The sequence below is a fragment of the Gobio gobio genome (assembly GCF_949357685.1).
Source record: "Gobio gobio genome assembly, chromosome: 18".
Lineage (NCBI taxonomy): Eukaryota > Metazoa > Chordata > Actinopteri > Cypriniformes > Gobionidae > Gobio > Gobio gobio.
In genome coordinates this window covers 47,338,551-47,352,545 of record NC_137111.1, presented here as the reverse complement: position 1 = coordinate 47,352,545, position 13,995 = coordinate 47,338,551, and the positions used below count along the sequence as shown (strand labels likewise).

Below are 13,995 nucleotides of genomic sequence, written 5' to 3'. Positions count from 1 at the left end.
ATTAATGTTAGCGTGGTATTTCCCACTCTCCCCTCTGGCAGGTTTTGACTTTGGCGTGCGGCAGAACAGCGAGCGGGTGAACCACGTGAATCTGCCGCCCTGGGCCAGGAATGACCCGCGACTCTTCATCCTCATCCACAGACAGGCTCTGGAATCGGATCAAGTCTCCCAGACGCTGTGCCAGTGGATTGACCTGGTGTTTGGGCTCAAGCAAAAGGGCAAAGCTGCCGTCCAGGCCATCAATGTCTTTCATCCTGCAGTACGACTCCTTATTACATACACTTAACACTGATATTTTCCATCTTTTGATCTTTCTAAAAAATTATGGGTGGATTAAAGCTTGTCAAAAACATGTTCAGGATATATTGCATCCCCCCAAAATTATATTCTGCTTAAAAGAAATGTAGAAGCATGTTGTTATATATATATATATTATATATTGCCATTTCTATCCAGTGTTTTTTATGCGATATCCCAAATTGCACATAAAAATAGGTGTTTGGATACCAGTGTTGGGTGTATATATTACCTTTATTTATCCAGAATAAAACTCATTGAGATTAAAAATCTCTTTTCCAAGAGCGTCCTGGCCAAGACAGGCAGCAGCACATTTAACAAGGTTACAGACATAAAAACATATAACATCAACATATAACAATTTGTACAAGTAATAAATAATTATAAAGTCATAAGAAATCAGAATTTCACATATTGTCGCAAGCGATAAACAACAGCAGTACACGCAGCACAACAGTAACTCGCTACAAAGTAACTTTAAGTGGTAACGCGCAAGTAACCAAATATTTTTTTTAATCAAGTAACGCAATTACAATTACTGAAATTTAAATGAGTTTGTTACTCGCGTTACTCTCTTTTGTGAAAAATGAACGCTTGCAGTCCCTAGCCTGGACCGTGCTTTTTTATCCTCCCTATTACACATTGTTGCAGCCATTAAAATAGTTAATTTTTGTTTTTAATGTCAAAGTAGTTATATTTCGTTTCGTTTCTTTATTAAGTTTTTTTAAAGTGACGACCAGCCCATCGGCTGACAGCGAGTTAACCCAACGCTTTAGCCTCTCAAATCAACACTTTGACTTATCTTGCCTATAATAAAATCCATAGATATCAAACACTTGAGCATCACAATGTTAATTTAAACTACTATCCCCACCATCACCACAGTAAAAAGGCATTTTTTATAAGTTGAGGTTAGGGGCGTAGGCGCTCACAAATGAAACGGGGCTACACAATCTTAAAAAAAAACATGCAGGTTGTCTTGCCATACACCTCTCCGCAAAATGAATATAAATCCGATCTTCAATTCCCACGCTATATGCACATTTAACAGAGTTCACGTCAACGAAAGCAAAAAATATGAGCTGCATTTTATTCATCAGTTAAAAAGATCAAAGACCGCAATATGAGAGAGCGAACTAAGCACAGCTAAGATCATTTATTCTTCTTCTATGATTTTGAGCATATAAGACTTACTTTCAGTTTCACTGGCGGCAGTTTGCGTGTTGGCTTGCTTTACTCATTTGCGGCGACGTGTGTTGCACCTTCTGAATTGGTTTGTTTGAGTAATCAGATTTAAATCCGTCTCGAAAGAATCTCGGAAGGCATTTACTGGTCTGGTCTTTTCACAATGGGATAGATATCTGGTCAGAGAAAACGAATGAAGTGAGCAGGTGTAAAAAGGCCATAACTCTCCCAGCTGCGCCGAGGGAACGCTCGCTGCTCGCTGCTGCTGCTGGACACTAAACACTGCACTACTGCTTGATTTGAAGTCCTTTTGCCCTGTTGATTACAATAAATAGGTCTAAAAATGATGTTTATTGTGTTTGACTGGTCAGTATTGTTCATATTTACATTTAAAAAGCAGACATAAAAGTGACTTTCCCTAGTAACTAATTACTTTTGACATACAGTAATTGGTAAAGTAATTCAATTACTTTTAAAAGTAGTAACTGTAACTAATTACTAATTTACAGTAACTTGCCCAACACTGGTGGATACATACAGGGAGTGCAGAATTATTAGGCACGTTGATTTTCTGATCATATTTTTTTTCCAGGCACATTTGACCAATTCCAAACCACAGTAATCCTAATAACTACTATTGATTTAGTATTTAATAATATATAAGTGATATATAATTGTTCATGAAGGCTGGAAATGAAAAACACCTTATATTCAGGTGTGCAGAATTATTAGGCATGTTTTCTTTTACAGATAAATTGAGCCAAAAAAGAGATTTAACTCAGACTGAAAAGTCAAAAATTATTAAATGCCCATGAGAAGGATGCAATACTAATGCAATACTAGACATTGCAGTTAAGGCGTGACCATTGGACAGTGAAATGCTCGTTGGGTCAGCAGGATCTGACAAAAACAGGTGGTGAAGAAAAGACACCTATTAACTGCAAAAGAATTAAGAATTAAGGTGAAGAATTAAGGGTGAAACCATCAGGAACCCTTTAGTCTCCAGCGCCACCATTTTCCAGAGCTGCACCTACCTGGAGTCTATCTACCCTATCTGTCCATAAAGCCTATAAAAAAACCTTCTTCATGTATTTTACAACACTTCAGCTTGTGATTCTTATCTAGTGGGGGTCATTTTTTAGGATTCTTTACCTAACTGAAGTCTCTGAGATCCTGACACCTTCACTTCTGGAGACTCCAGGTAGGTTCAGCTCTGGAAAATGGTGGCGCTGGAGACTAAAGGGTTCCTGATGGTTTCACCCTTAATTCTTCACCTTAATTCTTCATTCTTTTGCAGTTAATAGGTGTCTTTTCTTCACCACCTGTTTTTGTCAGATCCTGCTGACCCAACGAGCATTTCACTGTCCAATGGTCACGCCTTAACTGCAATGTCTAGTATTGCATTAGTATTGCATCCTTCTCATGGGCATTTAATACTTTTTGACTTTTCAGTCTGAGTTAAATCTCTTTTTTGGCTCAATTTATCTGTAAAAGAAAACATGCCTAATAATTCTGCACACCTGAATATAAGGTGATTTTCATTTCCAGCCTTCATGAACAATTATATATCACTTATACATTATTAAATACTAAATCAATAGTAGTTATTAGGATTACTGTGGTTTGGATTTGGTCAAATGTGCCTGGAAAAAAAATATGATCAGAAAATCAACGTGCCTAATAATTCTGCACTCCCTGTAGCTATTGATAAACCCATATCGGACATACGCTTCAGCCTGTTAACTAGCATCCGTAAATAATCCCGATTTTTCCCCTCCCTCTCTCTTCAGACTTACTTTGGCATGGACGTGTCTGCTGTTGAAGACCCTGTGCAGCGGCGGGCTCTAGAAACTATGATCAAGACGTACGGCCAAACTCCCAGACAGCTGTTCAACGCCTCCCACATCTGCCGAGCCGGAACCAAACTCCTATCGGAGGCAGAGCTGCCGGCGGCCATGGGCCTCCTGGTGCAGCTGGCCTTCAGAGAGAGCCGGGAGCAGCCCAAAGACACCACATACCCGGTACAGCAGTTTGACATTCAATATTAATTATTATGCTATTTTAAAGCTGTCTACAACAGGTAGAAAAAAACTTTCATTTTCTCATAATATACACTGCACATCACCTCATTTCTCAAAGAGTCTGAAAACGGTTCATTCGAAGATTCAGGGCCCTATTTTAAAGATCAGCAGGTGCACTTAGGGCGTGTCCTTATCCACTTTTGCTAGTTTAACGACAGAAAAAATGGTCTGGGCACGCCAGCAGCATGGTCCAAAAGGGTTGTCCCTCGTCTCTTAATGAGTCATGGGTGTGTTTTGGGCGTAACAGGCAATAAACCAATCAGAGTCTCATCTCCCATTCCCTTTAAAAGCCATTTACGCTCACATCATGGCGGATTCACTATTTACATGTGAGCGGAAAGACTGAACGCTTCTCCAGAGAGGAATACTTTAAATTTTTATTAGTGCTGGGCATCGATTTAAAAAAAATTAACTAATTAATCGCACTTTTTTCTGTAATTAATCGCGATTAATCTTAAGTTTTTAATATTTTACGTTTTTAATATTTTGATATTGTAATAATTTCAGTTACTCTCCAAATTAATGTAGAAACAATGTAAAGACAGCATATTTTAAATATGTGTTGTATTGTCATATTTTTATGAATGAAGGCCAGTATCACTGATACTAAAGTGTCTATGAAACATTAATGACGTTACATTACAGTATAACTGAAAGCTCCCAATTTCAACATTTATTAGACTTTAAAAAAAACAACTTTTAATTTAAGTGAACTTAAAACAATCTTTACATAAACCCAAAATAATAAATGTTATATTTACCCATGGCCTTCCCTGTTATACATATACAGAAATGTAATAGTTATCTTTCTTAACTGCATAAATAATAAATGAAATATAGATGAATCATCATTAAAGCTACACTTTTCTCAGTTCCCGTTGTTCTTTGATGAACATTTATGACAGGCAACATCAGTGCTCCTGTCACTTTAAGAACAGCCGCGGATCTCACGCGCTGTCCCGTGCATCTCATTTCCTCACAACTCTTTAAGTTCATGTAAGACGTTATTTAACTAATTTAAGACCCTAATATGAGAATACTCAAAATCCTCTGTGTTATTGTTTGTTCAAGTCAAAAGAGAACTCGATGTGAGCAGGAAACTGACGCGAGTCTATCTATGCGTCGAGTGTGTGTGTGTGTGTGTGTGTCCCTTGATTAGCTGACATGAGACGCATCCACACAGACAGGACACTGACACACACACACACACACACACACACACACAGGACATTGGCATACAGCGTGTTCGCTTGTGTCTTGTCACGCTTGGAAGCATTTACATGAATAAGAGCGTGATGATCATGTAACGCTAAGCAAAAATGGATATAAAAACGGACGCTGCGTTATTTGCGTTAAATATTTTAATTGCGTTAAGCTGAAAAAATGAATCGCCCGCGTTAACGCGTTAATTTGCCCAGCCCTAATTTTTATATTTAAAAGTGTGTGTGTGTGTGCTGCTGCGAGTCCCTGTGTGTGTAATAAGCAGTGTGTATTAGAGATGCGCGGATGGGCTATTATTTCATCCGCATCACAAAACTCATCATCCGTCCGCCATCCATCCGCACCAACGTTTTTGACCAATTTTGGCGATACAAGGCCCTGCTGATGACAGCCGCGAGACTAGAAAGCTCTCAGAATATCAGCAGTGAACAAAAATAAATAAATTAGCCTAAATTAAACGCAAAAAGCCTAAATTGAACGCACTGTACTGTACAATATTTTCTTTGTAGCCTAATAGAAAACGCATTTTGGCACATCATTTCAACATGCTGCTATTTAGCCTACTAAATGCCTATTTCACTTTATTTTTTAGCAAATAGATAGAAAGCTCGAATAAAATAAGTAATTTACATTATAGGCTAATAAGGTTCACATTTGTAGTTGTCCATAACAATCCCAAAAACTTACCTGCTTGCCTTGCACATCTAATTAATGGGCACAGTTTTTCGACAATTTTTTTTATTAAATTTTTAATTTATTTCCTTTGTTTTTAATTCTCCTTTTTTGAGTTTGTCACGTACCTCCTTCGCCGACGTTGCCATCTCTGATAATAACAAGCAGTCGATCTGCATAGACTCGACTAGCCATATTCCTGCCTGATGAAAATTTGACTATTTCAAAGTGTGCTCGATTTTTTGGATGTAGGTATAGTTAGATAACAATATTTAACAATGTACACATATATTTTTTATATGATTGGTTCAACCGCCCGCCACCCGCCCAAATTTAATTAAAATATTTTTCGTCACGTTATCCGCCCGATCCGCAGTTTATCCGCGGCTGTAACCGCCAACCGCGCATTTCTAGTGTGTATGTGCGTTGTGCGCCCCCTTTAGGCTCATATTACTAACACACCCTTAAAATAACACAAAAAATACTGCGCTATTGTCTTTAGAGCAGGTTTGTGTTGGTCAATGGTCAGTCGTTTTCAGTTCCTCACAATAGCAACGCTCCAACACTGCTCCTGAACACACCTGGTTATCAGACCAGACGCCCATGGGTGAACAAAAGCGCCAGTGCATTTGATATTTAAACAACGAGGAGCTGGACGTGAAAAATAATAACTAGCTGAAACTAGCAGAAAAAACTTGCGTCGCGCCTGGCGTTGCATTGCGCTGGGTGTATGAAAGGGCCCTCAGTCTTTTTAAACCCCTCCTTTCCTGCTCTGCTCTGATTGGTCAGATGGCCCAGTCTGTTGTGATTGGTCAGAAAGGAAGCGTTCATTATCATATCTGAATTTCAGCTCTTCCTCAGCACTTGATACAAAGTGAAATGAACAGCAATGATGGTGTCGGTTTCACCGTATCAATCCAATTTTTTGGAAGTGCATCAAAGTGTATTTGATCAGCGTTTTCTTGACATGAAGAACAGGAAGCAAACTCTTCCAGTCTCAGCTGCAACTACAGTGTTTGAGGGCGGGGCAAAGCAGACGTCGTTCACGGGCAGCCAATGAAGATTTGAATGTAACCGGACGTGAGACTTTGCACTTTTCAGACATTTTACATTCCCAAACAGCTATATTGTATATATAGCTATATTGCCATCTGTATATTATATTATATTCATAGTACATATCCACCTGTAAATTCTGTTTATAGTAATAGCCATCTGTATATTTATTCACTGTACATATTCACCTGTAAATTCTGTTTATAGTAATAACCATCTCTCTATTTATAGATATATTTATATATATATTCAGTACATATCCATGTCCTGCACTTATGCAAACGTTGTATATCCTGCACTTGCTGTTATTGCACTTCTGGTTATACCTAAACTGCATTTCGTTGCCTTGTACTTGTGTAATGACAATAAAGTAGAATCTAATCTAAATCTAATATTACACACTACATGAAAGATCATACCCGAAAAAAGCATAATAGTGGCACTTTATTTCTGTGTTTACCTATTTCTTATTAAAAAAGGGCTTAATTCAAATTACTTATGTTTACCCATGAATCTTGATTTGCTATTGCCATTAAATTCTCATGCTTGAGAGCGTAAACATAAACACTAACGTTTAATTGAATCCCAAATGATCGTTTAAAGCCTTTAAATCCTCTCGTGTGATTTCTAGAGTCCTCTGCCGTGGATCAAGGGCTTGAAATGGGGCGAGTATGTGGGTTCCCCCAGCGCTCCGGACCCCGTGGTGTGTTTCAGCCAACCTCACGGCGAACGCTTCGGATCCCTGCTGGCGCTGCCCACGCGTGCCATCTGCGGCCTCTCCCGCAAGTTCTGCCTCATGATGATCTACAGCAAAGAGCAAGGTGAAGGAGAAACTGCCTCATCATTCATAAAAACATCACATTATTAACATGATATACAGTGACGCTCAAATGTTTGGGGTCAGGAATTTTTATATATTTTTTTAAAGAATTGTTATTCAGCAACAATGCATTAAATTGAAGACATTTATAATGTTACAAGAGATTTTTATTTCAAATAAATAGTCTTTTTTTAAAAATTGATCATGGTTTCCACAAAACATGAAGCAGCACAACTTTTTTTGTGTGTGTAATAAAAATGACAATGCTGATTATTTCCAGAAATGTCCCGAAAATGTGTTTAAAAAAAAAAAGTGTAATATTGATACTAATTAATAATTTAATAAATATTCACATTTACCATATACATGACACAGAGGACAAATAAAATGCATGAATCTTGTTTAATTTGGTTTAATTCTGATACATTTTAACTTTTTTTTTTTTAAGTATGGACATTTCTTTTCAGACTTTTAAAGGGAGATATTGGGAGTCTTCACAAATCTGAAAAAATCTTCATATGAGAATTATTAGTGAAGGATCATGTGACACTGAAGACTGGAGTAATGATGATAAATTCAGCTTTGATCACAGGAATAAATTACACTTCACTATATATTCACATAGAGAACAGATTATTTACACTGGAATAATATTTCACCATTTATACTGTATGTTTGATCAAATAAATGCATCCTTGGTGAGCAGAGGAGACTCTTCCGGAAACATTTTAAAAATCTTACAGACTCCAAACTTTTGAACGGTACTATTTATGAATTTCAGATGCGTTCCATATGTATTGTGTGCATCTAAATTATAAATTTATTAGCATTTGTGTGTTAACTAAGGGTGTAAATCGGACGGTTCATCGCGATTCAATACGATATCGATTCTCATAACCAGCAGATTCCTCAAAAAGTTCTGCGATACGATTCGATTCAGGGGTAAATCAAGTAATATTATGTGCCTATTTTACACAACCAGTTACATTTTTATTAACTCACAACTGCAACCAAAATATATAACATAAACATTTATTTGAAAATTGCACATCCTGCACCCTGATTGGGACATCCACAAATAAAACATTCACACAGTAATCTAATGACAGCTTATGAAAGTATTTTAGGCTTCTGTGCTAAAATGTGTAATGTCAAAAAACTGATAAATAACCCCCCCCCCCACCCCCCTATATATATAAATTCTATCAAATTAAAAGACATTTCTTTTAAATGTATAGTGCAGATTTCTAATGAAGCAACAGCATATTATAGGTTGGACAAAACAAGATATGCTATTATTATTCTTTCATTGTGTGAAAGTATTATAATATGAAAGGCTCCAGTACAGCGCGGCACAAAGCACTGATGCACATCCTGTGCTTGAAGAAACACAGTCACAGCGCGCAGCTCCTATACAGCGGTTTATTTAGCATTTTCAATTCAATTCAATTCAAATTTTATTTATAAAGCACATTTAAAATCAACCTGAGTTAGCCAAAGTGCTCTACAAAGAAGATATAAGCCTAAGAACACATACAAATTACAAACAATTAAAAGCACGAGAAAAAAGATGTGTTTTTAACATGGGTGTAACAACAATGAGTTTCGGGGAATAATTAATTCAAATGGTATAAATATTCATGAGTCTATGAATAGGATTTGCTTGTTGTACAGACAATATCAACGTATTACGGAACCTTTAATCATTTAAAAGTAACCTTTATCCAAATTGATTGGCCAAAAGTTTACTAGCTAAAGTTTTAAATATGGATATTTTTCTTACACAAACGTGTCGATTCGCTTCAGAAGGCCTTTATTAACACCCCAGAGCCGTGTGGAGCAGTTATATGACGGACAGATGCACTTTTTGTGGACTTCAAAAACAGAGCAACTATGAATCCAATTATAATGCTTGGATTAGCCTGGACTTTTGTAATATAACTCAGATTTTATTCGTCTGAAAGAAGGTTGTCATATATACCTAGGATGACTTGAGGGTGAGTAAATCATGGGATAATTTTCATTTTTGGGTGAAGTAACCCTTTAAAACAAATGTGCCTGTTAAATATATAAAGAGCCTACAGGTATCGATTTCTAACGCGATGCATATTACTATACAAAATAACAACTGAAGTGTTTTCCCTCTCCGCTCTCAGGTGTAAGGAGCATGCACAGCACGGACATACAGTGGTCAGCCATCCTGAGCTGGGGTTACACCGACAACATGCTGCGTCTGAAGAGCAAACAGAGCGAGCCGCCCATCAACTTCATCCAGTGCTCACCGCTGCACCAGGTCAGAGTCGTAAACACCGCTGACATACATGTGCATTAGGGCTGAACGATATGGACAAAATTTCATATCTCGATTTTCATGCCAGATATCTCGATATCGGTACAATACGATATGACTACGTGTTCGGTGAAAACCAGAATCTGAATTAAAATGTGTTTGATTTAAGCCTACATTTCAAAAATTTGTGTCAGAAAATGTATTGTTTTTAAGCCTTTGGCACGTACGATCACACAGGTGTGATCAGTCTAGGCCCTGAGCGGATGATCAAGTGCATCACATGATCAAATGTTGAATTTAGCCAGAGACAGGCGCGCTCAGAGCTGTCATATATCACAACTTTTCAGTGTTTTCAACCACATACTGTTTATTTTAGGTTTCAAACATATAAATTCACATAAGTACTAAAAAAACAATACATTTAGAGTTTGTAAAATACACACTGATGTTTATGGAAGAGGTAATAATAATCCTTTCCATTATAATTCGACACGTTTTATTCATATCAGATACACATTGTGTAAGTAACTTCAATGTTTACTCTATTCTATTCCCAGTTCACCAGCCACTTACTTTGAAGTATTTCGGGAGAAGTGGATGAATTCACGTGTTGTAAACATAGAGGTTGTAAATCAAACAGATCCGATTCTCTGAACTGCGTCTGCGGCACAAACTAACACGGCGGCGCCCATCGCGCATACAGCTCAACTAACGCCACCGTTATAAAGGTGTTTAAACAACAATATACTTCCACTTGCTGTATTCGATGTATTTGACAATCGCAATATCAGATATTCCATGCCATAGCTAACACATTTGTGAATATTCTGAATAAAAAAGGAAAAAATGACATAAAAGCAGATCATCATTCATTCAGCGCTGTTGCTGCTGCGGTGTGTCACATGACAAGCAATGACGTGTCACCATGGAAACGCCGCCCCCCCCCCCCCCCCTCACAATATAGTTCCCACGCCCCTGGTAGTGTGTGCGCGCTGGCTTTAGCGGTGCATTCAAGGGCACTCGTAAAACTGATGTTTGTTGTGACTGCCAGAGTTGTATGCAGGGCGAGCGCGGAGAGGGTAAATCTATATCGTTGCTTTTTTCAATAGTAATATCTTGAAAGTTCATATCTAGATATAGATACGATAACGATATATCGTTCAGCCCTAATGTACAGCACCCTCTACTGAACAATACTCTCATCAAACTAAAATCTTAATATTCAACTATACTGTATGAGTGCTGAGCTGAGCTGGACAGTAACGTCATATTTAATAATTAATGATCTTTACAATGGAACTGAACAACAGCCGGAATGCATCATTTTCCTGTTATCAATGTAAAGCTGCGTTGTATTAAGTGCTATAGAAATAAAGACTTGACTTGGCAAAACATAGCTCACAAAAACATGTATTATGCTCACAAAGATAATATATTGTGTGTAATTGTTTTTAATTGTCATGAAAATAATGTCACAGTGCAAACGAAATCTTAATGGTTCTAGAAAAATATGCACTACTGTTCAAATGATTAGGGTGAGTATGATTTTTGTATGAAGTCTCTTATATCAACCAGGCTTCAAATATACAGTAATATTGTGAAATATTATTACGATTTAAAATAGGTGTTTTCTATTGTAATGTGTGTTCAAATGTAATCTATTCCAGTGATCAAAGCTGTGTTTTCAGTATCATTACTCCAGCTTTATTTCTCTAGCGCTTTCTACAACACAGATCGTTTCAGAGCAGCTTTACAGGGATAAACATAATGATTCAATGATGCAAAGAATTAAATTCAGCTGTAGAGCAGCTCTAAAAGGCATTATTCAGCTCAGTGTTGATTCAGTTCGGCTCAATGAAAGTTCATCAGTTCATTGAGAAAACAGTGATGTCACTGCCAGCTCAGTTCAGTTCTCATCCAATAGTGTCAGTGCAGTCAGATCAATAATATTGGCGAATATTTAGCTTCCCTAACTAAGCAAGCGAGAGGCGACAGTGTCACATGATCCTTCACAAATCATTCTAATATGATGATGTCATCGACAGGCCACGCCCTCACACGTCCCGGTTCCTCGGTTAAAATAGCAATTTCTCACGATTTACAAATAGTTGGAAACATTTGGGATATTGTAAGTACTCAACTGAACACAATATATAACACTGGCCTAGTGGTGTTTGGATATTTGACTGAAAAAATGTTACATAGTGCACCTTAACATGTAGGTCTGGGTTTTGTTTATTATTTCTGATGGTGCCGTTCAAGCCAGCATTCGGTTTTTACTGGACATCTGTTGATAAAAGATGCTATCAAACAATATTCTATCATTTCAATTCTTTAATTCTGTGATTTTACATTTAAAGGGTTAGTTCTCCCAAAAATGAAAATTCTGTCATTAATTACTCACCCTCATGTCGTTCGACACCCGTAAGACCTCCGTTCATCTTCAGACACAAATGAAGATATTTTAGTGTAAATCTGATGGCTCTGAAAGGCCTCCATTGGCACAATGGCACTTTACACTCTCTAGAGTGTAAAGACGTCGTTACAAAGTCCATCTCTCTACAGTGGTTCTACAATAACTTTATGAATCGGCGATAATAGTTTTTGTGCGCAAAAAAACCCTAAATAACGACTTATATAGTGATGACGATTTCAAAACACGGCCTCATGAAGCTTCGAAGCGTTATGAATCAGTGAGTCGATTCAGCAGTTTGAATCGCCAAATTTCAGCAGTTTGGCGGTTTAACACGCGATCCGAATCATCATTCGACTCAGTGATTCAAAATATCTTCATTTCTGTTCCGAAGATGAACGGAGGTCTGACGGGTGTCGAACGACATGAGGGTAAGTAATTAATGACAGAATTTTAATTTTTGGGTGAACTAACCCTTTAAATATCTGTTATTACAAGCTTCAGTCTTAAGAAGGAAAACAAAAGATATATTGTGCGATTAATTAGATGAATTAGTTGCAACTTGCTGAATAAAATTATTAATCATCTTGCTGACCCCAAGCCTTTGAACGGTCGTGCAATTTCTTATTTTTGATTTTGGTTGAAATATGAGCCAGGCATGTGTTTAGTGAGATTCAGCTATCACATCATCAGATGTTCCCTGCTTCATTAATGTGTTTCCTCTCTCTGGTCTCTCCTCAGGTGACGAGCTGTGCCTGGGTGCCGGACAGTTGTCAGCTGTTTACAGGCAGCAAGTGTGGAGTCATAACCGCCTACAGCAACCGCTTCACCACCACCATGGTACGTAACCATGGCAACATGCCCCCCCTTCTCCCCCACCCACGCAGCCGCCCACGTCCATTATCACTCCCTGTAGAGCACCTACACACACACACACACACACACACTCAGTGTTTGTAGTGGCCTTGTTAGTCATCTCCCGGTTGCCCTAGAAACACATTTCCTGCGGCCCACAGGTGGGCTGAAGTCTGGGCGTCAGACGGCTCTTTCAAACGCTCTCATTGATAACGCAGGTGCTGTGCGGTTTCTCTTATTCGTTTAAACCAATCTTTCCCACATTTGAAGGAGTGTTTCTGTTCAAACCGGTTTGACTTTATGATATTCTGAAGAATGCTCGCGCTGCTCTTTTTCAAGACCAGGTATCGCCAAGATCCACAAAAGTCAGGGTTCCCACTCGTCCTGGAAAACCTTGATGACAAATTTTCCAGTCCTGGAAAACACATGGAAAATTAGAGAAAATGTAAAATGTCCTGAAAAATCTTGTTGTCTGGGAAAATTCTTTAAAAAAAAAGGTATTTCTTGAGTAGTATTTTGAATAATGATGTTTAATAGCTAATGCTATAACTGCTCAAATGTATGCAGTGAATGTTAACTCGTAAGCTGCTCCCTAATCACATAATTTTGATATAAAGTCACATTTGTGTGTTATAAAGTCAGAATTGCGTGATATAAACTCGCAAGTCTTTTCTTCACAATCGACTTTTTTGCGCAGTTGCGAGTTTATATCTTGCAATTCTGACTTCTTTTCTCAGAATTGTGAGATCTAAATTGCAATTGCAAGTTATAAAGTCAAATTCTGAGGAAAATATCACAAATATCGCGTTTATATCACAAATATGTAAACTCGCAATTGCGAGAAAGTCAGAATAGCGAGATAAAAAGTCACGATTACCTTTTCTTTCTATTGTGTGGTGTAAACAAGCTTCCATAGTCATAATGTATGATTAAGAGCTCATACTGAAAAATGCTAGATTGTTAAGTAATGGCATTAAACTGGACGGCTTTTAAAGCAATATTTGGCATGATCCTTGTCTTTTATTCCCGCCGTAGTAAAATTGAAAATGTCCTGGAATAGTACTGGAAAATGGTTGCTGAAAAAGAGTGGGAACCCTGAAAGTGA

General features: G+C 37.8%; 1 protein-coding gene across 4 annotated transcripts in view; it reads left to right on the top strand.

Annotated features, from left to right (window-relative positions):
* Nucleotides 1-13,995, top strand: part of lyst (lysosomal trafficking regulator) — a 214,279-nt gene that overhangs the window by 187,749 nt on the left and 12,535 nt on the right. For all 4 annotated transcript variants that reach the window (XM_079843610.1, XM_079843609.1, XM_079843608.1 and 1 more), the window contains 5 exons: nt 42-259; nt 3,273-3,503; nt 7,144-7,333; nt 9,489-9,625; nt 12,777-12,875. In XM_079843610.1, the coding sequence (XP_079699736.1) occupies nt 42-259; nt 3,273-3,503; nt 7,144-7,333; nt 9,489-9,625; nt 12,777-12,875 (875 nt within the window). The remainder of the gene's footprint in view (nt 1-41; nt 260-3,272; nt 3,504-7,143; nt 7,334-9,488; nt 9,626-12,776; nt 12,876-13,995) is intronic.